This window comes from Bidens hawaiensis, unplaced genomic scaffold, assembly GCF_021521415.1.
Source record: "Bidens hawaiensis isolate Kalapana, Puna unplaced genomic scaffold, B.hawaiensis_p1.1 tig00004020_1, whole genome shotgun sequence".
NCBI classification, from domain to species: domain Eukaryota; kingdom Viridiplantae; phylum Streptophyta; class Magnoliopsida; order Asterales; family Asteraceae; genus Bidens; species Bidens hawaiensis.
In genome coordinates, this window is record NW_027491236.1 from 304,556 (window position 1) to 329,434 (window position 24,879).

General features: G+C 33.9%; 4 protein-coding genes and 3 non-coding genes across 7 annotated transcripts; 5 read left to right on the forward strand and 2 right to left on the reverse strand.

The window, feature by feature from the left end:
- The first annotated feature begins 1,303 nt into the window (after nucleotides 1-1,303).
- Nucleotides 1,304-5,620, forward strand: LOC143625071 (uncharacterized). The gene is made up of 12 exons (XM_077095525.1): nucleotides 1,304-1,484; nucleotides 1,601-1,745; nucleotides 2,541-2,636; nucleotides 2,706-2,782; nucleotides 3,034-3,113; nucleotides 3,264-3,324; nucleotides 3,800-3,867; nucleotides 3,943-4,024; nucleotides 4,140-4,223; nucleotides 4,300-4,377; nucleotides 4,511-4,630; nucleotides 5,273-5,620. The coding sequence occupies exons 1-12, from the start codon at nucleotides 1,317-1,319 to the stop codon at nucleotides 5,447-5,449; spliced, it is 1,236 nt and encodes a 411-aa protein (XP_076951640.1). The 5' UTR covers nucleotides 1,304-1,316; the 3' UTR covers nucleotides 5,450-5,620.
- A 1,084-nt stretch (nucleotides 5,621-6,704) lies between these two features.
- Nucleotides 6,705-9,151, forward strand: LOC143625072 (actin-related protein 2/3 complex subunit 4-like). The gene is made up of 8 exons (XM_077095526.1): nucleotides 6,705-6,794; nucleotides 7,119-7,184; nucleotides 7,780-7,832; nucleotides 7,916-7,943; nucleotides 8,076-8,150; nucleotides 8,401-8,505; nucleotides 8,715-8,804; nucleotides 8,937-9,151. Exons 3-7 carry the CDS (start codon nucleotides 7,828-7,830, stop codon nucleotides 8,763-8,765), a joined length of 264 nt encoding a protein of 87 aa, XP_076951641.1. The 5' UTR covers nucleotides 6,705-6,794; nucleotides 7,119-7,184; nucleotides 7,780-7,827; the 3' UTR covers nucleotides 8,766-8,804; nucleotides 8,937-9,151.
- On the forward strand, nucleotides 6,715-6,800 carry TRNAY-GUA (transfer RNA tyrosine (anticodon GUA)). The gene is given in 2 exon segments: nucleotides 6,715-6,751; nucleotides 6,765-6,800. It is a non-coding gene; the product is annotated as a tRNA-Tyr (tRNA).
- Nucleotides 9,152-9,282: 131 nt separating the features above from the next.
- TRNAY-GUA (transfer RNA tyrosine (anticodon GUA)) lies at nucleotides 9,283-9,368 on the forward strand. The gene is given in 2 exon segments: nucleotides 9,283-9,319; nucleotides 9,333-9,368. It is a non-coding gene; the product is annotated as a tRNA-Tyr (tRNA).
- Nucleotides 9,369-10,084: 716 nt separating this feature from the next.
- LOC143625003 (uncharacterized) lies at nucleotides 10,085-18,688 on the reverse strand. The gene is given in 25 exon segments (XM_077095479.1): nucleotides 10,085-10,138; nucleotides 10,225-10,330; nucleotides 10,951-11,219; nucleotides 11,295-11,354; nucleotides 11,428-11,646; nucleotides 12,422-12,575; nucleotides 12,662-12,749; nucleotides 13,319-13,397; nucleotides 13,486-13,567; nucleotides 13,658-13,758; nucleotides 13,857-13,925; nucleotides 14,031-14,098; nucleotides 14,240-14,313; nucleotides 14,569-14,613; nucleotides 14,808-14,869; nucleotides 14,942-15,052; nucleotides 15,566-15,603; nucleotides 15,606-15,630; nucleotides 15,706-15,807; nucleotides 16,504-16,590; nucleotides 16,777-16,931; nucleotides 16,934-17,051; nucleotides 17,125-17,262; nucleotides 17,915-17,976; nucleotides 18,126-18,688. Coding segments are annotated over 25 exon segments (2,898 nt in total). The 5' UTR covers nucleotides 18,658-18,688.
- A 1,567-nt stretch (nucleotides 18,689-20,255) lies between these two features.
- On the forward strand, nucleotides 20,256-22,828 carry LOC143625073 (putative vesicle-associated membrane protein 726). The gene is made up of 5 exons (XM_077095527.1): nucleotides 20,256-20,563; nucleotides 21,165-21,306; nucleotides 21,376-21,496; nucleotides 22,283-22,345; nucleotides 22,445-22,828. Exons 1-5 carry the CDS (start codon nucleotides 20,368-20,370, stop codon nucleotides 22,589-22,591), a joined length of 669 nt encoding a protein of 222 aa, XP_076951642.1. The 5' UTR covers nucleotides 20,256-20,367; the 3' UTR covers nucleotides 22,592-22,828.
- Nucleotides 22,829-23,140: 312 nt separating this feature from the next.
- On the reverse strand, nucleotides 23,141-23,211 carry TRNAG-GCC (transfer RNA glycine (anticodon GCC)). Its single transcript has one exon. It is a non-coding gene; the product is annotated as a tRNA-Gly (tRNA).
- Between the last annotated feature and the right edge of the window lie 1,668 nt (nucleotides 23,212-24,879).

Consider the following 24,879-nt stretch of genomic DNA (forward strand, 5'->3'; position numbering starts at 1 on the left):
ATATGTATAATGCAAAGTGCTTCCCATTAGAGATGCCATTAGAGCATCTATAACGGGACGTCCTAATAAAATGCTACATGGCATACCTCTGTGTACAAGCTTTGCAAAGGATAAAAAAATCATTCGTATTAAAGCATCCTAACATAAATTAGTTACAAAAATTCATTTAAGTTAGTACATACCTTTTGATACAAAACTTTATCTTTTATATTAAAGTCATTTGACTAAATCAACTAAAGTTTGGGGGTATGGTCTATTATACATGATTGGGTCAAACTACCTAAACGCGCCAACTTTGACATGTTTGAGGAGATGCTCGATTACCCAGATAACTTAATAGAGAACAAAGAGAAATGTAAAGCGGTGCAAATCTATCTCTGCAGTTACTTGCTGGATGATATGGAAAGCGGTAAACAACATTAAGTCCGCTTCCTTCTTGTGGGTGAAACATCGTGGCAAGGTCTCGAACCTTGATTAAAAGAAATGGTGCAAGTGTAGCTTCATTAATTTCTTCTTACAGGCCATTTTGTACTCGGTCTTAACTTCTTTTAATTGTTTGGGTTTCTTGATAGTGGCCCCCCTATTTTTAATATGGCAAATTGAAAATAAATAATCCAAACTTTTGTGTATTGGCCGATAATAATCCCAACTTTAAAAATCACTACCAGCGGTTCCAACTTTCAACTATATTTGTCTCAATGGACCTCCGTTAAAAAATACTTAACGTCGTTAAGTTTTTTTTCTGAGTTTCAAACCGATGTTTTAGAGCTTTTGATTGGAAGAACGATACGATTCAACTGATATAAAACTTATCACGGAACGGTAATTCAGATGACTTGATTTTTGTTAATTGGAAATTCAAACACCTGAATTGAGACATTGTTTCATCGCTTGGATCACCGTTTCATGATAAATTTACATTATTCGAATCGTATCGTTCTTTCGATCAAAATTCATAAAACATCGGTTGAAACTCGGAAAAAAACTTAACGACGTGAAGTGTTTTTTAACGGATGTCAATTGAGACAAAAATAGTTGAAAATTAAGACAGTTATGGTAGTGATTTTTAACATTAAAATTATTATCGAACAATACATAAAAGTCATTTATGATTATTTATTTTCAATTTGTCCGTCTAATATTATTGGTCTTTGGAAAATAAAATAAAAAGTTTTGGGGAACATAACATAGCTTGGGGAAGAAACAATACCAAACACTCGGGTCGGGTCAACGGATACCATATAATTACCTGGTGACTGGTAAACGAATCCCAATTACGTAACCACCGGATACCCATCCATCGCCACCGTGGAAGAATGGCCGGAGTATCACTCAAGTGCGGCGACTGCGGCGCCTTACTGAAATCGGTAGAAGAAGCACAGGAGCACGCGGAGCTCACGAAGCACACTGACTTCTCTGAATCCACCGAAGCTGTTCTTAACCTAGTTTGCTCCACCTGTGGCAAACCTTGCCGATCCAAAACTGTAATTAATTCATTAATTATTCATTGTTATCTATTTATATTATATCATCATTTCATTACTTAATCGATTAATATTTCAATTTTATTATTAATTTTCTGATGTTATTATTTATTTAGGAGAGTGATCTGCACACAAAGAGGACTGGTCATACTGAATTTTCCGATAAGACGTCCGAGACTACGAAGCCGATTTCGCTTGAGGTTCCGAAGAGTAGTGATGATGTGGATATGGTGGATGCTACTACTACTGCTGAACCTGAGAGTAATTGTTATTTGATTATTATTTGCCTCTTTTGTTATTCATTGTATTCTGTGCTATAACGTAGCGGTTCGAGCTCGTGAGTTGTTTTTTCAAGTTCGGGCTCGGCTGTATGTTTATAATCATTATCTTTTTATATTTTGAGAAATGCCTTAAATGAGCCTAGGTTCGAGCTAGTGTAGTACCTAAAACGAGCCAAAGCTCAGCTCGAGCTCAGCTGTGCAGTGTGAAATTAATACATATAGGTCCAAAAGAGGTCAAACTTAAGATGAGCCTAAATGAGCTTCCCATACAAGGCTTGAGCTCCGCCTTGGTAACGAAATGAGCTTTATTTGAGAATCGAGCTTGAAAAAGCTTGGCTCGTTTTGAGCTTTTTATCGATCCAATCTCGAGTAGCTCGCGAGCGGCTTGGCTCGCTTGCACCCCTAGCTATACCTCAATTTTCTGAAATTTTTTCAGTTGATGTTGAATCAATTCAGCCTGGTTTTTAAATTAAGAGTTAGTTGATTACTTAATTGTTTAGATCTTTTTATTGATCCGATCTCGAGTGGCTTGGTTCATTTGCGCCCCTAGCTATACCTCAATTTTCTGAAATTTTTTTGGTTGATGTTGAAGCAATTCAGCTAGGTTTTAAAATTAAGAGCTGGATGATTACTTAATTGTTTTGATCTTGTTGTCTAGTGAAATAGTGCTACGATTTTCAATTTTGCAGTGATGTTCTTGATATTGGATGAATAGATGTATGACGGTTTTTTTTCTTATTCTGAGCGTTTGATCTAATGTATGTGTATGCTGTAGAAATGGTTGTTCCTGATGTTGACTCCAAACTACTGGAGGAGCTCGAGGCAATGGGTTTTTCGAAAGAAAGGTCAACCCGGGCTCTTCATTTCTCTGGTAAGTGTGTACCTTGTTTGGATTTTGCATGGTATGGGTGTTGCTTTTATTTAAGACTTTTGTTTGCAGGTAATTCTAGTCTTGAGGCTGCTGCTAATTGGATTGTTGAGCATGAGGATGATGCTGACATAGATCAGATGCCCTTGGTATTTTAATCTTCTTGTCTTCATAGCTTACTCACATGTGTGTTTATAATGTTTTACTAGTAAATGTGCTTAATCCAAGAATTGATATATTAACATTTATTGCATGCATTACTTATTAATGATTGTGCCTCAAAAGAGATTGTGGATTTTTGTGATTTTCGGGTATCGGTATTGATGAATTGTGTAATAAATTATTAGTACTTCTTTCCATTATCTGCCAAAAAATGACTTTTTTATATGTCAACTTTTAGGTGCCTGCCAAGAGTAAATCAGAGCCTCCCAAACCTTCTCTTACTCCTGAAGAAAGAAAAGCAAAAGCGCAAGAACTAATGTATAATTTTTATTTTTGTGTATTTTATATTCTGCTAATTAGTTGATAAAGTAATTAGGATACTCAGTTTTGACATAATGAGAAGCTGATCTATCTTTTTTTTTTTAAATTTATTTAACCACTCATGGTTTGGCTCTTGTTATATTTAAGAGAACGGGCTCGCAAAAAGAAAGAAGAGGAAGAAAGGAGAATGGAAAGAGAAAGGGAGAAGGTAACCGCTTTGTTTATTTTAAAGAGAAATGATAACAAAAGTCATATTATATTTGTAAAATGCATAAGCACTATTTGGAATGTAGCATTTTCTTTCAACTAAGTAGAATATATTTATATCTCAACTATTTGGACTCATTTAGTTATATTTGAACATAAATGTTGTTTATAAAGTCTTACAGAGTATCTTCATTTTATGCTTTCACTAGATTGGAACAAGCACACTTTAATATTATGCATTTTTATTTATTAGTTAATGGCATTCTCAATTGTATAATGCTAAGGGTTTACATTCAAATGTATCCATATATGATTACATAAGAGGTTGGTATGAAGTAGATATAGATATATTCTGATCATATTCATATCTTATGAACTCTTGCAACTTAATTTATTTCTGCAGTTTGCAAATACTCAAAGCAACATCATAATCATAAATTCAAAATGCACGTAACATAAAATGAACTTATTTTCAGGAGCGAATTCGAATTGGTAAAGAACTACTTGAAGCAAAGCGTATGGAGGAAGAAAATGAAAGAAAACGGTAACATGATTATTTTTTCTCTTTTCAAAACTAATTTTCTGTATAACCTTTGTCTCAATTTTTGGTATCTTGCAGTATTATAGCATTGCGCAAAGCAGAAAAAGAGGAGGAGAGAAGGGCTAGAGAAAAAATCAGACAAAAGTTGGAAGAAGATAAGGTCCTGAAAATGCTTATTTGACCTTCAAAATACATTTTCTATTTATAATAATGACTTTTCTGATAACTAACTCTTGCATTGCTTATAAAGTGTTGATATTATCTATGTTGTACAGGCAGAAAGGAGGAGGAAGCTTGGATTACCTGCAGAGGATCCCAATGCTTCAAAACCACCTCCACCTGTAGTGGAAGAAAAGAAGGTACTGTCCTATCTAATCCCCTATAAAATATTGTTTTGTTATGGATTATAAAGAATTTGATTGGTCTTTGTTACAGAGCTCATTGCCCATCAGGCCTGCTACCAAAGCAGAGCAAATGAGAGAATGTTTAAGATCTTTAAAGCAGAGTAATAAGGTAAACAAATCATCAGCTTTTAACATTATCTGCATATCTTCTTTCTTGTTACAGTTTAAAGAGTCAAAACAAATCCTTTTTAGTGCGGGCCATGTTGGGTTGACCTGATTATTTTTTCTTTTAAATGATTCAGGATGATGAGGCAAAAGTGAAGACAGCATTCAACACCCTTCTGACTTATGTCAAGAATGCTGCAACTAAACCGGATGAGGAGAAATTTCGCAAGATCAGACTTAGTAATGCTGCGTTTCAGGTCAGAACGACTAGACTCAATTATTTTGTGGGTCCATCTATGTTTAGGGGTGTAAACAAGCTGAGCCGAGCTTGACTCGTTTAACTTAAAAAAGCTAGAGTTGGGCTCGTTTCAATCTCTATGTGTAAACCTCGAGCTCGGTTTGTTTATTCTGTAATTATTTTGTATTTATACACCTGTATAATTATATATGTGTACATGTATTTATAATTTTTATATAACATGATATATAATTAGTTATTTATATGACAATGATATGCATAATAATACTTATATGTAATTAGATATCTATTATATTAAATAAGAAAATGTTGTTACAAAATATAAGCTCTTTACGCTCTTGGTTCTAATCAAGTTCGGTAGAGGAAGCTTGTTCCCGAGCTCATTTATTAAATGAGCTCCAGTTTAGGCTTGGGATTGAGTTCGTTCATGCTTGAATCTATTTGAGCTTTTAGCAAGGCGATTTCGAGCAGCTCAATGAGCAGCTCAGCTCATGCAAACCTAATCTATGTTCACATCTTTGCTAACATGTCATATCAGTTTGGGTTGAAAGTTGAAACAGTCCCAATCTTAGTAATGTACTACTAATTTCAAAAGGGTCCAGGATTGTGCTTAAGTTTTCATTTCTATGAATCTAAACAGGATAGAGTTGGGAAATTGGAAGGTGGGATAAAGTTTCTTGAGCTTTGTGGATTTGAAAAGGTTGAAGGGGACGAGTTCTTGTTTTTGGCCCGAGACAAGATTGATAGAGCTGTGTTAAATACAGCTGGGACAGAGTTGAACAGTGCCATTAATAATCCTTTCTTCGGGGTTCTTTGATCACATATATGTTACCATGTTTTAGTCGTGCTTTTCTCATTTGTCTTTACTTTTGTCCGTCGGGTCAAAGGTCAAATGTAGAGAGGCCCACAGGTGTGTACTGAAGATCCGTGTTTCTTTTTTGTTATTGATTAACAATTTGAGTTGGATGTTTAAGAATAACTTGCGTTTATATTAATCTTTAATGATAACCTGCTTTGTACTGTTATAAACCAAGACAATTTATACTTGTTGGTGGTTCATGGTTTGTTTGAGCCGTGTAGGCGGGTCCTTAAGGGTTTTCCCCGCAAGCACTTCTGCAGTCTCATAGGGTCTGTTCTTGGTTTGACTCTTTAGTGTTAAACCATTAGTTATGCATAACATTACAGATTTAACAAACACAATTGGTGTTTCTTGATGGCTCATGGTTTGTACTTTGTATGATTCGTGTTGGTGGGGTTCTTAAAGGTTTGCCCTTGGTTTGATATATCAAACCATCGATGATGCATAATGTTAACAACTAAAGCAGCGCAACGGCGCTTGTTGATGGCTTATGGTTTGCATAATCTGTGTTATTCGGATTTATACGGGTTGTTAGGGTGATTCCTTGTTTAATTCTTAGTGTTAATCCACAAGTAATGCGTAATAAAGGGGAAAGGCATTACACGCGGTTACGAGGCTTACACAAGTACCATGTAAGTCTTTCATTGACAAAATAAATATTGGATTTTGGTCCATGTGATTGGAAATCCACAAACATATAAAAGTGCGATTTATCGCAGTTAAAGCTACATAAACAACTATATGAATAAATACACTATAAACATATGTTCGGAAGTGTTAAGTGTTATTCTTATCTTCACCTTTAGAAAGTGCTTATTGACTTGTGGTTTTTTTCAAAAAGCCAATAAAGTGTTTGATTTTGACATAAGTGTTTTCTGTTCAAACTTTTTGGTTTGGATAAAAGGCTGTTTTTGAGAAGCCACAAATCATGACTTTTGTTTCTGTTTTTGGCTTTTATACTACCAGATTACAAATCTACCCATCCTTCCCTTTTGTATTCATTACTCTTCAACTCGCTTTTTGTTCTTTTTGATCATTTTACTTTTTTTTTTTTTGAAAAACAACTTATGGTTTTTCCTACAAAAGCTAATTTAAACTCTTTTTGAAAAAGTCGTAAATCAATGAACACTTAAAAAAGACTACTTTATCACTTCATTTATTTATAACTTTAAAAACTAGTTAATTAAGTTCAATATCTGATTGGTGAAGAAGGAAACAAGAAACCGATCTTAGCTCAGTTGGTAGAGCGGAGGACTGTAGTGTGATCATGGCCATCCTTAGGTCGCTGGTTCGAATCCGGCAGGTCGGATTTTTTTCATTTTGTTATAAAAACTTAATTTTTGTGTACTTTTATTCTTTAATTTTGTTTGCAGTGGTTGTTCTTGTATGTGAGTGACTGAGAGATCACATCAATCACGGAGAAACCATCAATTGGATCCATTATTATTATTATTATTATTATCATCGTCTTCTTTCAACATATTATGGTAAAATTTAACCTAAATCGATTGAATCCTAACGCTGCATTCTCCAATTGTTGTTGAATTTGATGTGACAACAACAACAACAACAACAACAACAATAATAATAATAATAATAATAATATGTTGCTTTGTAACTCTTATAGGCGAGCTCAGGGAGGTTGTATCTGGCTTGCATTCGGAACACTCTAGAGGCTGCAATGTGTTTGCAGGTACACAAAACTAAACTAATTAGCATCTAACATTCTTGTTCATGTTCATTCGTTAACAATACAAACTTGTTTCTGCTCGTTTATGTTTGTTCCTTAACTGTATTAACACGCAGGAACATAGATGAACAAACGTAACTAAAAGGTTATTAAAGCTAGGCTAAATTGAAATGAATGTTTTAGTGAACTTAAACAAACGTAAAGCAATGAATTAAATGAATGCAAATTGCAAACGGACGAACATAAACGGATTTGAATGAGTGAACGTTAACGGTTCACGGACATAAATGAACAAAGGTGACATGTGTTCATGTTCGTTCGTTTATTATATTAACGAACATACCGTCAAAAGGTTCATGAACGGTTCACTGAACGTCTGGTTCGTTTACAGGCCTATCGTGTCTACATTCTAAAAGCTTATAACTAATACAAAATTACACATCATATATCCTAATTATCATGTTTAATCGTTAGTTGTTAATTTAATTACAAATTGTTTGAATCTCTTATAAAACAACCTAATGCAACCTTGAAATTTCATTCAATAATATCATATGTCTTATCTTTTTATCAAATATGGTTATATTCCTTTCTGCAGAACTTTCCTTGTCAAGAAGTTGAAAGACATAACAAACCTGAAGTCTAGATGAAGTATGTAGCCTCTGTTTTGATGCTCATTTTATGTCACTTATGCACCGACTCACACATGTTAATTTTTTCTTTTCCATTTTCAGGACCAGCCCGGAACTTATACTCAACCCGGTAAGAACATATTGTTGATCATGATGATATAAATATTAAATACTGGTTTTTGTAGTTGATTGTTTATATCTTTTCTTTTTATCCTCATTTACTGCATACCGTCGGACATAAATGTTGATGTTTTCATTTCAGGTTGTAATTTGTCGAAATGAGGCTGAAAAGTGTTTAATTGAAACATCTATTAATTCACTGCGCATAAGCCTCAAGGTAATTGCAGTAGATGTTTAATCCATCAAAATATTTTAAATTTTCATATTTTCCCATTTCATCAAATGCAATATTTAATATGACCGTTATGTTTTGTTTCTCCTTGCACGCCATACTTTCATATCCTAATGCAAGTTTTTAAGGAAAGGGTATAAATGTCATAAACTTGAAATGGGCATATTTGATATAATAATTTTATTGGGTAAATAAACTTATATGTATTAATTCTTCATTTTGGGTTCATGTATAGGTAAAGCAGGCAGACGAGTTTGAAAACATTTTAACCAAAAAGTTCCTTCGGTTTTTGTCAATGAGAGCGGAAGCTTTTCAAGTCTTAAGGAGAAAGCCGGTCCAGGTGTGTAACGCCTTTTTATCTAAACGAGCTGATCCTATCTTCGTTTTAAACTTTCGAAAAGAACAAGTTTTACTTGAAGGACATAAATGCCTGCTTTTTCATTCAAGATTGATAATTTTTTTTGTTAGTTTGTTAATATTTGTGGATAATATGTGTGCCAAGATGGAGGTGATAAATAACAACTCTTTTTTTTTTTTTTTGGTTTTCAGGGTTATTATATTAGTTTTCTTATCACTAATTATCACTGTGAAGAGATGTAGAAGCATAAGCTTATTGACTTCATTGTCCAATTCATGGAAGTAAGATTTCAATTTACTTTAAAACACTTTTCTATAAACAAGTTGTGTTACATACACAAAAGATGGTTATAAAAATTTTTTATGGCATTTTGTGGGCGTTACTTGTATTGGTTCCGCTTACTTGATTTGCAGGATATTGACAAAGAGATAAGTGAACTGAAATTGTCTATGAGCACAAGAGGAAGATTAGTTGCAACAGAGTTTCTGAAGCAATTCATCTGAAATTTTAACCGAACTTGACGTTTAGTTTGCAATGTATGCTCTATCTAGTGTTTTTTGTCGACTTATTTCGTTTAAGAGTGTCATTTTGGGAAAATTGCTGCAATAAAATCACACTAATTTTTGTTTATTGTTACAAGATAATAATCCCCAAACAGTTATTGCTTATACTTTGTTAATTTGTTAAATATTATGATGCTAAAAGAAACAATTATCTGTTATATTTTCTTTATTGTTTTGTTGGATATTAAACAGCAAGCCGACCTTAGCTCAGTTGGTAGAGCGGAGGACTGTAGTGTTAACATGGCTATCCTTAGGTCGCTGGTTCGAATCCGGCAGGTCGGATATTTTTTTTGTTGAATTTTTTTTTTAAATCAATATTTTATACTTTTTAAAGCTAGTAATAATAATAAACATGTAATGAAGAGTTGATGTGAAAATTGATGCACTTCTATAACATTTTGAATTGCAAACTTATCTGATTTACAAAATGTTTTTATATATTGGAGTAACTTATCTGATTCAAACATGTGTACTTAGTTTAACACCAACGATTAATTTTACCATTCAGGTTGATATCATAGATAGAACTATACTTCTATATGTGACATAACTAGAAGAATTATACTTATACCTCCATCTCTGGGATGATCACATCCTTCTTGATGATGTAAATTTGGAAGTTAAAGACACGCATGTATAGAATCATGGGGCTTGCAGAGGCAGGCAGGCGGGTAGCTGGAGATTGAATTAGATAGGTTTTATAATGATGAGATGGGTGGTGAAGTTGATATGCAGTTTAAAGAGATGTGAACTTAATTGAAAATTCGGGGTAATTGTCCGAGTGTATTCATATTTGTCCAGCAAATGAATAATAACCAGCAAGAGGAAAGTTGGTGAATAATGTGACTTGGTTTTGGTAACATGTATCAAGATTGAAATATTTTTTGTCAAACATAATCAACCCAACCCAAGCTTAAGTATAACATATAAATACAAGTTAAATTCTATATAATTTCAGGGTAGTTGAAAAGAAAATGAATCGTCAAAATTAGCAGAGATCAGGATAAGAACTCGCGCATTCGAATTGGCCTTTTGACTGCATTTGTGAAACCCTGCATTGACACCAAGATATCTATCTGGTCAAGCATGGCTACTAAAAACAGAAATATTAGAATTTTAAACAGCTAGTAACGGTTACCTCGTTAAACTTGAACAACACAGGGCGTGAATCCCTCTCCAATGTTGCTGAAACTTTTTTCACAGGCTCGGTCATTTGAGAACCGTTGGCACTCATTTTTCTAAACCTGGTTTTATTAAAATGACAATGACCCACAATAAAGCAAGTTACTGTTAGTAGACTTGTTATTAAGTTTGTAAATGAGCCAACCTCATAGAGATTGGCTCACTAAAAGCTCAAAGTGAGCCGCACTTAAACAACCGTTAGCCCTATAGGAGCATACTTAATAAACGAGCAGGAGCTCAAGCTTCGCTTATCGAGCTCCACTAGCTAGCCTATTATTAATATTACTTTTTATTAATAATTAAACAAATTTAGTAATATATAATCCGTTATATATATAATTTATAGTTATAATACATAAAAATTGTAAATGTTTATAAATAAGATAGATAGATTATTATAAATAAACAAACCAAGCTCGAACTTGGAATACTATTCACGAGCCAAGCTCAAGCTTGGCTCATTTGCACCTCTAGTTATGGAGCTCCAATCAAGTTGAGACTCAAGAGTAAAGATGCTTAAAGTGAAGCTTTTCTCTAGACATATTTTTAGTTAACTGATTACAAATACTTTGCATTAAAAAAACTAAAAAATAAAAATGTTAATCAGCAAACCCCGGGCGACCGTCAAAAACCTAATAAGGTTTAAACTTAAATAAGGCAAAAAAAAAAAGAATAGGTTTACCTTTCAAAGAAGTTGAATCCAGATCGCTTCTTAGTAGTTTCTGAAGGTTTTGATATCTCACTGGATGGCGTGGCACTTCTACCAGACGCAGTAGCTGAGACTATAGTATTAACAGTATTACTAGATTTCTTTAAGTTGCTGATGTTAGTTTTGGTATTTTCTGGTGCAAGGGCAGGTTTACTAGATTTCGGTTTCTCAGAATAATATGTACTTTCATTTCCGTCCTTTGATTTGTTGATGCTACTTTGTAGTATCTTTTGCTTTTCAACCTATAATTAGAATGTATATATATTTATAACAATTTGTAAATAAGATATTAAAAAAAAGATTTAAGTGGTACTTACCTCATGAGATAAAACCTGCTTCACAGCTGGGGCGAGAATGTAATAATTTGAAATGTAGTCCTGCATGAATTACTGTGAATTAGACATTATTAAAGTTATACGTAACATATTGTTATGCAGAGTGAATGTGAACCTTAAAGTTTACAAAGTCGTCAATCGGGGGATCAAATGAGAGAATTTGGATGTCGGTTGAGGCTTCATGTCTTAGTTTCCCGGGTAAGGGGTCAATTTTTTTGCTCTTGTATGTTACGGTATAGGAAACCATGGTCTTCACCAACTGAGCCATTTCATTTTTATCTTTTTCTGATAATAAATGTGAAGCCACCCGAAAAAGTAGCATAGGGGCCATCAACTATAACTTTTGAAAGAAGCAAGAGATCATGATATGAGTATTATGATATACATGTAGAAAATAGTGTTTACAACTGACAGAACTGTCCAAACCAAAGCAAGATTTATTTGGTTTGGTTTACAAATTCAAAAACCCAGATTTAGGAGTTCAGTTCGGAACTTAAGACGGGTTGTGTAAAAGAAACCAACGTTTTTATTATTTGTTTTTTCTCCAATTTTGGAATATGAAATTATGTATATCAATAATATTTAACCATCTTAATCACTTTAGAAACTCAGTAGAAAGTTCCAAACTAACGTTTTGAAAAGAAATAAAAAATCAACTGTTCAAATTTGTACTCAAATCATACTACCATTTCACCAAACTTACTCTATGTTTTATTGCTATGCGCGACACACATACATTTTAAGAATATAATTATGAAAAAAGACGGTGCATAATAGCAAAATCTCTTATAAATAGAAAAAACTCTTTGTAAATGTGTATAGATGCAATTGTGTACATCCTCATAAACCAGTTTTTCAAAATCATATAATACAATTCCTGAAAACATGTTTCAAAATCTATAAATATGTAAGAAAAAACTGGAAAAAGGTGTCTCAGTCAGGCAAAAACAACCCAAGTACCAAAAATCGTTTGGTTTCATCCGTTGCCCAATTTATGCCACCCGTCCATTTTGTCACCTCCAGTAAACATTTTGCTACTATCCTACTTGGTTACTTTATTATTTTAAAGTCACTGTTTATAAAATAAAAGTTGAAAAAGAGTAAATTACCGGCCGTAATGTAGGTGGTGACAAAATATGCAATAACGGGGAAACCAAGTCTGTAACAAATGATTTAGTAGATATGTGTCTTGAGATACATGGTGGTATTTTGTTGTGCCATGTGTGCAATGCCTCCACTTTGTCAATGAGTGATGTTCTGTACCTGTATTTTTGAGTAAAAAACATTAGCAAAAAATGTAACCAGACTTTCTTTCTAAGAAGCGCAAAGCTCTAAATTAGTTTGCATACCTATGAAAAGATTTTGGCCACTGAATATTAGGTTTTTCAACTTGAGATACCACGCCATGTATGGAAACTGCAATAGCAGGCTGATAAACTACAAAAAGATATTTTATCAGTTACTTAACTTCCACCTCAGCTCTGGGACTTATAAATAAGCCTGTAAACAAACTGACGAACATGAACACGTGTCTCATTCGTTCATTTATGTTCACGAATGTTCGTTTATTTAAATTTGTCCGTTTACATTCATTAATTTATGTTTGTTTATGTTCGTCCATTTGCGTTCATTAGTATATTCATTTAAACTTTTTTATCCCATTACAACTTAGTTTAGTTTTAATATTTTTTTTGCTCAACACATTGTTTTGCACATTACTTTTAACTATTTTTACCTCAATTATATTCGTTCATAAATGTTCAGTTATGTTCGTTCGTTTACGTTCGTGAATCATTCGTTTTACAATTATCGAACAAACATAAACGGGCACGAACATGTTCATTTTCTTAATGAATGAACACAAACAAGAAAACCCCGTTTGTTTACGTGTGTTCGGTTATAAGGTTAAATGAACGAACACGAACGCACTCCGTTCGTGTACGTTCGGTTCCTTTACAAGCCTATGTATAAATGCTTGTAAACATAGAAATTAGAAACACTACTACCTTGAAGAGACATTTTTTGTGTTCGCATTAAATATTGATGAAGTATATCAGAGACCTCAATATTGTGCAAACACTTGACCTGAATAATGAAAATTATTTTAGGCAAATGCATACCAACTAACTGTCTAGAGTTAGTTACTCATGATATGAATTAGAGTAAAACTTACAGTTTTTTCCATCACCGGATCATGATAATTTAGTTTCAGGATGTTCTCATGAATCCCATCTAATATTAAATCATAGTTGCCACTGAAAAGTCAAACAGTCAACACAATAAACAAAGTGGGATTTCATACAAATAGATGTCTTATGTCACCATTTTGAGATATTCGAGCGTACCAATTAGAGATCAAAGTGTGCAGGGATGTAAACTCATTTAACAAGCTTCCACATCCGTCCATAGACTTCCTTACCCCCTTTAGTCTTCTCTTATGAAAAATCTTTTTAAAACAAAAAAGGCAGGTGTCAGCACTCTAAGTGAGGATGTCAATAACTAACAGATATGATAATAAGAGAACCACTGGAAATTGAATCACACCTCTTTCCATATATCAAAGACACTTTTTGATGTATCCTTTCTACCAATCACTTGAGAACTGATGTCCAACTACAAAGCAAAAAAAAACAGTACTTTAAACAAATAACAAGTGTCCAAAAGAGTAATGTTATTTTATGTATGACAATACAGAAAAATAAGATCAAAGCAACATACCACATTCAGCATTTCCTTCTTTTTGTTGAGGAACTGAAGAGTATTCAAGCATGCCCGTATGTCACATTCTAAGAACAAAAAATGTTATTATTTATATTTAAGGTGAAGCTCCTTCACATTAATAATATATTAAGACCAAGAGGTGTAATTATAGATTTAGATCAAATTTATGTTTAACAAGATATATAATGAAAGAGCAAATCACTTACCTGTGTATTCAGCCAGTGCAGTAAGTGCAATAGAACTAGTTCTCATTCCTTCCTTGTTGCATATATACTTTAACCTAAGTATTTGGTTATAAACTTATGTTAGGTGCGTACATAATACAAAAAAGGTTATAAAGATGCACTTAATAACAAGTGCACACCATTAACATATTAATCAACTATATGCTTTGACTGGCATTCTTACCCCTTTCATGTTTAACAATATAAAATTGTTCAGATATGGGATCTCCGTATCATTCATGATGTGTTTTACATTTAATCGCAACATGAATCAATGACATGTTACATAGTAATAAAGTAAAAAGCATCACCTGTTCACAATACGATTTACTGTTGGCTGAACAAATACATGAACCCTGAAAATGTAGAAATTTAATGTCAGGTTAAACTGCCTCAAACGTTTCATACTTGCATTGTACTGAGACAAACAAAAAAACAAACATTGCAAAGTCGATATTTTACATGTAGCCACATTTGCTAAGCCAATAAAACAAGAAACAAAAAACAAAAATGGTGCAAATACAGAGCCCTATACAATTAAGGTTCTTACTTTGCCGCGTTACGCAACGGTCTTAGGGCAGGCGCATATAGATCATTGCAAATGCAAATCACCTATGAAAACAAACCATAGGTATCAAATAAAACCAGGTTATCAAATATTCAGTGTCAGTTAAATGGTCTTACAGGTCTTAAAAGTGATGTGTCCTTTTTCTTCTTCTTTGAGGATGTTTTTACCGATTGTTCTGAGTGATTAATATTTTCTGTCCCGGTGTCAGACTTCTTATCAGCAGAGACCTGCATTGATAATAGTAAGACATTATTACCTAAAATCAAACCTTCATCAGTTGTATTGTCTAACCAGATATTACTTATGTGAAAGACTAAACAAAAATATATATATATTTAACTTTCATATAGGCAAAATACAAAACAAGGTCTTGACAGAATATCATTTTATATTAATAAGACAGCTAAAGTTTTGTGCTAATACTTGCATGTATGTCGCCCATCATATAAATTCTTTATATGGCAACTAGTAGAGTGTATAGATAAATATACAAAACTTATATATCTGCATACAAAATTATAAACATACTAACAAGTGGTAGATACATATCAAACTCACACATAGAATGTTTAAGCATTGCAACCTATAAAACATCCAAAAGTTTGTTTTTCTGCTTTGTACTGGGGCATAACAATTAACAAACACTACAAATCATAAACGCTATTTAAAACAATATTGATTATTATGAACATAATTTGTTAATAAAGTATGCATATTAAGTCAAGAAAAGGCAAAATTACCATTTTCAAAATTACATCCACTGCGCCTTTTCCATCCCAAGAGCTCCATCAATTTCATCAATTACCTACAAAAGTCATTTCAAACTGTATACCCGTAACGAGAAACTGTAATAGTACTGTGTATGCTAAGCGGAACTTACCAAACACTTTGGCCTTGAATCAGCCATGACAGAGTTCATCTGAACTACATCAAGAATTTTGCTTTCAATTGTTGAGGATGACCTGTCGTCGCTGGCGTTAATCTGTAGAGCAATAGACATGATAAGTATACCTGTCAAACATAACATGATTCCCAGCAAATTGCATTATATAAATCTTGTTTTTTCAGTACACGGATCAAGATTTGCTCAGGCTACATAGGTGCAAGTGCGAACTAATGAGTTTGTCAACAAAACATCTATGCCATATCAATGATCAACTCATCAAAGTATCAAACTCATTATTAGAGGCAACAAGTTTAACTAACAAAAGAGTAATATATATATATATATATATATATGTCAGCAACATAGACTAGCTTAAATAGCATCCAAAATACCAGTGTACTCGACAAAACAATAGGATTTCAAAAGTTTTCATGAATCAAAAAGATTACTGTCTCTTTATGAACCAAAAAAAAATTATTATTTCAAGATATACTAGAGTTTGTCAACAGAACAGATGTGCAGTCTCCTGCTCAGCATCTTAACCTAGATCCAGCATTATATGTATCCAACGTTGCTATAGGCTGATTTACATGGCTCAAAATTCAAAGACCGAAGCTATACCTTCTAACACTATCATGTTTCACAGTCTAATCCCGCTTGAAATGAACAAAATCAAGTATATCATTCTATGTGCACACCAGATGGTTTAGCTTATATCAAATTAATTAAACCAGATAATCATGAAACGCTAACTGTGTATAAGCTTGTGAGAAAAAAAAAACAAATGACAACCTCCACCACACGGTATCCACAGTGTCTGGCAGCCACATGTGCAAGTGTTGTTTTCCCAAGCCCTGGTGCGCCACATAGTAGAAGGATCTGCATAGGTTACACACAGTTCACGTATAGATTTACAAACACCAAAACATTAATATTGTGGAGTGAGAAAACACAAATTAACTTCACAATGAAACGAAAGAAAATTATTCGACACAAAGTTATGTCACAATGGTTGGATGATAAAATGAGCACTAGAAACAGCATCAAACAAGTTCTGAAGGTTACCTTCTGTTCTGGTGGGCCAGAAACCTTGGTCTTCTTGTTTTGGAGTTCTTGAATAGTATGAGAATCATATTTTTCTTTGTGAAAGTGATTATGTTCTCCAAAAGTTTTACCATTAGATGCAAATTCTTTGTTCCTCCCAAAATAATTCTTGCTAAAACTCTTTTATGTTCAGAAACAGAGGAATGTCTTTTTAAAGCAGACAAAACGTCATCTGTTGTACTCTTGACTACAGTGCCAAAAACAGAAGAATCCCATTGTTTCAACCACATAAGCACCTGCAAATTACAAAAATTATAAGAACCAACAGTTTTAAGTTAATAATAAGTAATAAGTTCATGGCATATGTACATCTCTGTTCGTGTGTTCGTCACTGAGAAGCTCCACAAAAGAATTGGGAGAATATTTATCAACCCACAGTTGTTCAGTCACCACTGGTGTTTGCAGAAGATCTGTACCAATCTGACTAGAGACACTTGCTTCCAAAGCCTACACACCACAGTAACAAAGGTAATGTAAATAGTTATTAACACTTGAATTTCATACATTAACATGCCAAACTTTAATTACAAATTTATGAGCTTTAAAACAATAATCATTCCAAAATTTAAAAAAAAAACAGTAGTAATCTCAAAAACACAAAACACTAAAAACTCCACTACGAATTAGTAACGGTGCTATTAACTGCAAGAAACAAAGATAGCATCTGATACACAATCTTGAACAGGTTTAAAATGATAACTACCATTTCAAAGATCACGACCCCAACCATATGAAAATAACTTAATCTTTGGATTATTAGTAAGAAATATAAACAGTGTCAACTTAGAGACAATGCTGCCAGTGATGATTAAATACCACAAATTTCTCAAGCTTACAAAAAGCTTGAATGCCTTTTCATGGTGATAGTGAATAACAGACACTAGATGTTGTTACAAGACCTTTCTTAAACCACTTGTTCTACTCTTTTCAGCTAACAAGTAACAAATAATAACAAATTCGCATTTCATACCCCCAACACCATTTCTTATTCAGTATTATCTATCTAAAATAACACCCATTGTGTTCCATATGTAACAATAAACAGTAACTATGACTTGACATTTTGGTGACCAAGTAATCATTAATAAAGCAAGCATACCTTCTGCAACTCAGCTTGTTCCACCTTCTGCATTAGAACACTTATAGATTCCATCATAAGACCTGCACAGTTAATCCATCATAATTAAGTACAAGATATAACATACTTATACCACCATTAAAAATCAACAACATAATTCAACTATCCTAGTACTCAATTAATAGGTTTCTAGTTTACTAAAGGCTAGTAAGTAAAATTAACAGTGTCCTGCCTTTAGATATCCCTTTGACTTCCAACTTTTTCACCTTATCATCCTCCTCCTCCACCTTAACTAACTTAGCATAAACCCTATCGCCATCCAGTGCAGTCACCGGCATAAAATCCCCTTCGATATCATTCGCAAACCGCGAAATAAACCTCTCCTTCTCCTCCTCCTCCTCCTCCTCAACAACCACCGGTTCTTCCCGAGGCGGCGGCGAGTACCGCATCCAATCATCCTCATCTTCAATCACACTTTTATCAACTTTACACCGTTTATCCTCCACCGATACATCAACATTACCAGAATCAAGTGAGCTAGGGTTTAATAACCGCTTTTTCGGCTGCAATATCTCGATTTCAGAATCGGTTCTATGATCGCTCGGGATTGATAAATTAGGTTTAGTTATAGGTTCCGGTTGGCGATGTCCGTACACTTCTTCGTCTTCTTCAGGTAGCGGTGGTTCGAGATCTTCGTCGATGTAGTCGTCGTGGAGATCCAAGTCGGCTTCGAGCCATCCGATATCTTCCGAGTCCATTTCCATCTCCGACAAGCTCGGCGTAGGCGTGTGTGTGTGTGTCTGCGTTTGTGTGTCACGGAGGTTTGATGAGTGATAAACGTGTTGGCGGGAAGAATAGAAAGAGGCGGGAAAAGGTCTGCAAATGGAGCTTCTGAAATTACACTACACTCCCTAGAAATATTTAAAATGTGTATTTAGCTATTTCTTATCTCGAAGATATAAAACAAACTCCTGGAATTCCAATAACCTAAATCAAACTAATAAAACTATAAAATTGATTGAATAGGGAAAATTTAAAAGTGTTTAAAAAATTATATGTTTTATTTTATGTTTGGTGTATATTTATTTATATATTTGTTCATGTATACTTATATATAAAGTAAATTAAAAATATTCGAGCCGAACCAAACTGAGCAGGCCTTTGCTTGTTTCTTGGCTCATTTACAAACCGAACCGAGCAGAGCGGCTCGTTTACGAGCAAGCATTTTCCGAGCAATTTTGAGCGAAAGGGTTTGGACGGCCCTAATGAAAGCTGACTAAGTATGTTTTTGTGTGTTTTTGTATCTCCTTATCATGATTCTCTAATACTTCTTTTGTATAAAACAATCACTTGGAATTTGTTTACGATCGAAAAAACGAAAGAGACAATCATATGTTAAATTGTTACACACTTGCTCGTAGTCAGTGGCGAAGTCTGGGCTAAGTCGTAGAGGTGACTATAGCCACTGAGGGGTGATCGGGCTACATACCTATAAAAACGTTCATATGATATCATGAAAATTTACCCTACAAAGCGAAAAAACGACGATGGCTGGACACCCCCTTCCTATTTAAAGCTACGCCCCAGCTCAGGGTTTCTTTGTTCTTTTTTCTCTCTTAACCGTCACGCTCAGGGTTTCTTTGTTCTTTTTCCTCCCTTAACCGCCACAAGTTACATCGTAACAATCATGTCTCTAAGATACAAAATACTTAAAACGTCTCTCAACCAAACAGTACGCAATGTGTCTATCCTTATAGAATTTATCTTAACATCTTCACGTTTAAATGTTTCCAAATCTAGAAAAGTGAACTTCAAGGATACGTGGAAGACATGCTATCCCATAAAAAAAGAGTTACATAACTTGTTTTTACTATCATAGAGTGATATTTTATTAATTATAGTGTTAATAGTATTTTTATTACAAACTTTTTAATGGTCAACAAATCTTTCAAATAAATTACTAGTTAAATTTATCACATTGGGTTACGCTCATATTTCGATCAAAGGGGAAAAAAAATCAAACTCGAGTCACATAAAATACCAAACATCTCTGGAGAAAAATCAAACTCGAGTCACATAAAATACCAAACATCTCTCTTGCTACTTCACCACCAGCATATTGGCATTCTTATTACATCTACATCTATTTTTAATCTTTATAGGAAAAAAAAAGACAAGATGACATAATGCATACGTCAGAAATTTGAATAACCCGCTAAAATGATCCAACTAATTTTGTGTGTCACAAACAACCCCGCAAAAACGATTGCCATCAAAACTCATCACAGAATCTCACCCTTCCTTTATTCATTCATTATTCCCAACAAATGATGATCTCTACAAGCTTTCGAAACCCAATTCGAATTCATATCACAATAAACGGCAGGCACGAAATTGAATCTGCGAACGCGCGATCAGCCACAATAAACGGCTGATCAGATTTTCAACATTTGATTGCAGTCAGGGTTTTGGAAATGGGGCATAAAGAAAAACCTTTAATCTACAGCTTCGTGGCACGAGGGACGGTGATCCTGGCCGAGTATACCGAGTTCAAGGGGAATTTTACGACCGTCGCAGCCCAATGCCTTCAAAAACTTCCTGAAAACAATAATCGTTTTTCGTATAATTGCGATGGGCATACCTTTAATTACCTCATGGATAATGGATATAGTGAGTTGTTGTTTTTCTTGCATTTACAAAATTATGGGCTAAACGTGCTCGTTTGAAATTGGCTCGTTCTGTAAACGAGTCGTTAATTAACCCGCCTTTTAATATTTTAAGCCATGCTCTTTTAATAAGGCCTGGCTTGGCTCGTGAACAGCTCTAGGTAGATCGTCAGAGGAATTATTATTATTTTTTTTTTTTATTTTTCGAAATCGTTTGTATTAAAATACTAATATGAATATAACATCACATATGAATAACTGAATATTCCAAAGTTAAGAAAAACTAATAAGGCTAAACGCGGTGAGCCGAACCGTTAATAGCTAGACCACCAAAACCTAACAAACTGAACCGCTTTAAACCTTAAACCTGGCCGGTTTAGACGATTTGGTTGGATTCAACCCTATTAAGAATGCAATGATGAACCGTTACCAATTAGCTAATGATGCATTTAAACTTTTGTATTAATTAGATTGGTCAAAATGCTTATTTGGATATTTTTCTTTATTGACCGAAAAATAATAACCTTAAGACAGGTGCATTTACCATTCTATGATGCATTCTTTTGGGATTAACCGAATTGGTAAACATGTTCGTTCATTTGCAGCATACTGTATTGTTGCAGTGGAGTCTGCTGGTAAGACACTTCCCATGGCGTTCTTGGACCGTGTTAAGGACGAGTTTAATAAGAAATATGGAGGAGGCAAAGCTTCAACTGCTGCTGCCAAGAGCCTCAGCAAATCATTTGGGTACTTAAATACATTTAAAAATGTTTTATAACTTTTTTTAAGTGTTAGTGACACTTGGGTGGATTTTAGGCCAAAAATGAAGGAGCAGATGAAATGGTGTATTGCTCATCCTGAGGAGATTGACAAGATTGCTAAGGTCAAGGCACAGGTTTCTGAAGTCAAGGGAGTTATGATGGACAACATTGAGAAGGTAATACTATTCCACAACTATATCAATCTTTTAACTGTTTTAAGTTGGACTTCTACTAGGGTTGCATTTGCTTACATGTGCTAATTCCTGGCATGTCTGGCCGGGTGAGGTAACATGTCACAATGGGTTCGGGTTAGGGTTAAAACGGGCTGTTTTAAGAAAAGATATCAATTTGGTTCAGGTCAAACTGGTTCTAACCAAATTAAACTCGAATTGAAATGGGATGTTTTAGGGAGGTGGGGGGGAGGGACATTATAATGGGTTCACACTGCTATATATGTTTTTATGGCACTAGTGGCAAACATGGGCGAAGGTTAGTGAGGTCCTGGGCCTCTGTTTTTTTGCGCAGTGGTGTAAATTTATCTATTTTCGCTCGAATTTTTTTTTTTGCATAGTGTATATTTACCCGTTTTCGACTTAAAATTTGAGCCCCCCCCCTCCACGTCTATGAATTTTTTAATACATTTTTGAGTCCATCTCCCCCGACGAACTCGTCCAAGCTTCGCCACTTGTGGCAAAAGTGGTGGCGAGTGGTGCTAGTTCATTTGGACATGTTATAAGTTACCTAGTTTTATAAGAGTGGCCGATTTTGACCCATTTTATAATTTATTAAAAACCAAATCAACCCATTTAGCAAACAAAATTTACCCAAATGACAACCAGTTTCTTGAAGAATGAGTCATGATTGTCAGTGTACATACAATTAACTGTTTAAACAACTTAAGATAATATTTTTGTTTATACACAACTAATCATATTGTTAACTACAAAACATGATGTGTGCAGGTTCTTGATCGTGGAGAGAAGATTGAACTATTGGTCGATAAAACTGACAACCTTCGCAACCAGGTTTGCCATTTGTGTAACACGAATGCTTTCGACGATGGATGCAGTTGATTGGTTGGATATATAATTATAAAAGATTCAATAATTGGTTTCTTGTTTTAGGCAAGTGATTTCAAGAAACAAGGAACCAAGATGAAAAGGAAGATGTGGATTCAGAATATGAAGATCAAACTGATCGTTGCAGGGATCGTCCTTATTTTTATTCTGATGGTGGTTATGTCAATCTGCGGTAACATAAGGTGCTTTTGAAGGTCACCAAATACTTCCTTTTCTGCAGGGCTTAATCAGAAGTGTGTAATGTGTTCTACATTGGCTACTTTTGCTATCTTTCTTCTCCTGCTTGTCTTTTAGGAGGTAGGAGATTTTTAAACTTTTTTGCATTTTAAATGCTTGATGTGCATGTTGTAACTTCATATTGAAACTTATTAAACTAATTACCAAATAATATTAAGAGCAGTTGTGCAATGTTTCTGTTTGTGTAAACAGTTGGTCTAAACATGTCATTTCTGAAAATTTGGACCAAAACCATAATATGATATACCACATGGACCATCGACGTAATTTATTCCAAAGTGTCCACGCAGAATAGGCGTGTGGGCAATAGCCGATATAAATCTTAGACATGGTCCCAAACGATCAACACCAACCTATAAAAAATTTTAGTGAAAACAAATTAAAAACAATAAAAAGTAGTGTGACAAATAAAAACATTTGCTCAGATGTGCCTTCTTTACATCAAGTTTAGATGTGAACAAATGGACCCAACAATTGCTAGGCTTTGTTAATCACAGCAAATGATGCACCAGCCGGGAATCGAACCCGGGTCTGTACCGTGGCAGGGTACTATTCTACCACTAGACCACTGGTGCTTGATATTTAGCTTTCTAAGTTAATCATTCATTAGCTGAAGTGCAGATATCTACATCTTTTAGTTTTACTGTAAATTGTTTCAGGTTTAAATATTCAGTAAAGGAAAACTAAAATTGATAGATTGGATTTAAATTATTAAATCATGAACCATTGGCTAATAATCTATTTTGTGACGCTACTGATTTTCTTTTCCGGTACCAAAAGGCAAGACCAATGATGATACCATAATTCTCGTATATTGCCATTTGATTTTTTTCAAAATGATGATTATGTACAAAATGAGAAATGTACAAACGAAATCGAGTATAAATCATACGTAAATCAAGTATAAATATATGATAGGTTGTGTTTCTAGGATTGATTGTCTTTGATACCAGTGTAAAAGTGATGAATGTTATTGGTCAAATTGTCACTATTAATCTATGGGTCAAATATAAAATTATTAAAATCCAAACTTTATTAAAAACTATTTAATAACAGTTTATAGTGTTGAGGACATCTATATTTAGATTTATAACAAGAATACGCTTTAATTATTATTTTTTTTCAAATAAAGAAGCGTTAGAATTACAGAATACAAATTATTGAGTTGTTACATATGTATAATTTGTATTTTATTAGGGGTGTACGTGGGTTGGTAAAAATACGGTTTTTGAGTTTTTTTAAATTATTTGATTTTCAGTTTTTAAGATGTTATCTGTTCGATCTTTATTTTTGTCATCTAGGCTTGAATATTTGAACAAAATTATAAATGTTCTAAAACTAGCCTTGTTACCCGCGCGTTGCGGCGGTGTTATATTTCTTTGGTTACAAACTTTTATTTTGTTCAGTTGGTTATGGCTCGTTTCTTATATTTTACATGTTCTCATTTGCAAATACTTCTTTATAACAATAAGACTTTTTGGGTTCTCATTTGTAAATGCTTTGGATGCACGAACTCTTTTTGCAGGTCAATGGCAAATACTTGTTAAAAATAAAATTTGTATAAATACAATAATTTAACTATTTTATGTCATTTTATTTTGCTTCATCCTATGTAAGAAAATGAAAAAGATTATATACACATTACTTAATTAATTTATTTTTTTTTTAAAAAAAACCCAAAGATTGCAAATAATAATACTGATATGATATAACTATAATGCTAAAAAGAAATTTTATTGTCAAACGGATAATGCTAATATTATCAAAAAAATTTAATGTTGTATCTGATATTATTGCAAAAACGATTATTAAGTTGAACATGTATAAATTATTGCAAAACGAATAAAACTAATCAACGATTTGGGTTGGCGGCAATGGACAGAAAATTGATAATCACGACCAAGAACATGGCTGGAACCAAAAGAATCATCGATGGTGCTGTCAGGAATGGAGTTTGACTCATGCACCGTTCGTTTCCGTATTTAACTTGTTCTGCTTGTTGCTCCGGTGGATGTTAATATATACGATGTTTGGAGGGATGCGGCGGTTGCATGACGGTTATTGCCGTGTGATGAAGAAAATCAACCAACCAAAAGGACAGATCTGAACACGTTCTAAAAAAACAATCATTTTGATGAAAAACAACAAATTAATTTAAGTCATAACCAAATACATTAACATGTTGCAGTTTCACGCCAGAAGTCAGATAGCTTAGAAACCACTGTCGGAACCCTAGAATCATC

Excerpts from the sequence above, each read along its gene's own strand:
- LOC143625073 (XM_077095527.1), top strand. The coding sequence starts at position 20,368 with ATGGGGCATAAAGAAAAACCTTTAATCTACAGCTTCGTGGCACGAGGG. Across the intron at positions 20,564-21,164 it reads CCTCATGGATAATGGATATA|CATACTGTATTGTTGCAGTG; the intron begins GTGAGTTGTTGT and ends GTTCATTTGCAG. Across the intron at positions 21,497-22,282 it reads TGATGGACAACATTGAGAAG|GTTCTTGATCGTGGAGAGAA; the intron begins GTAATACTATTC and ends TGATGTGTGCAG.
- LOC143625071 (XM_077095525.1), top strand. The coding sequence starts at position 1,317 with ATGGCCGGAGTATCACTCAAGTGCGGCGACTGCGGCGCCTTACTGAAA. Across the intron at positions 3,114-3,263 it reads GCAAAAGCGCAAGAACTAAT|AGAACGGGCTCGCAAAAAGA; the intron begins GTATAATTTTTA and ends GTTATATTTAAG. Across the intron at positions 4,631-5,272 it reads TTAGTAATGCTGCGTTTCAG|GATAGAGTTGGGAAATTGGA; the intron begins GTCAGAACGACT and ends GAATCTAAACAG.
- LOC143625072 (XM_077095526.1), top strand. Across the intron at positions 8,151-8,400 it reads CACTGCGCATAAGCCTCAAG|GTAAAGCAGGCAGACGAGTT; the intron begins GTAATTGCAGTA and ends GTTCATGTATAG. Across the intron at positions 8,506-8,714 it reads TAAGGAGAAAGCCGGTCCAG|GGTTATTATATTAGTTTTCT; the intron begins GTGTGTAACGCC and ends TTTGGTTTTCAG.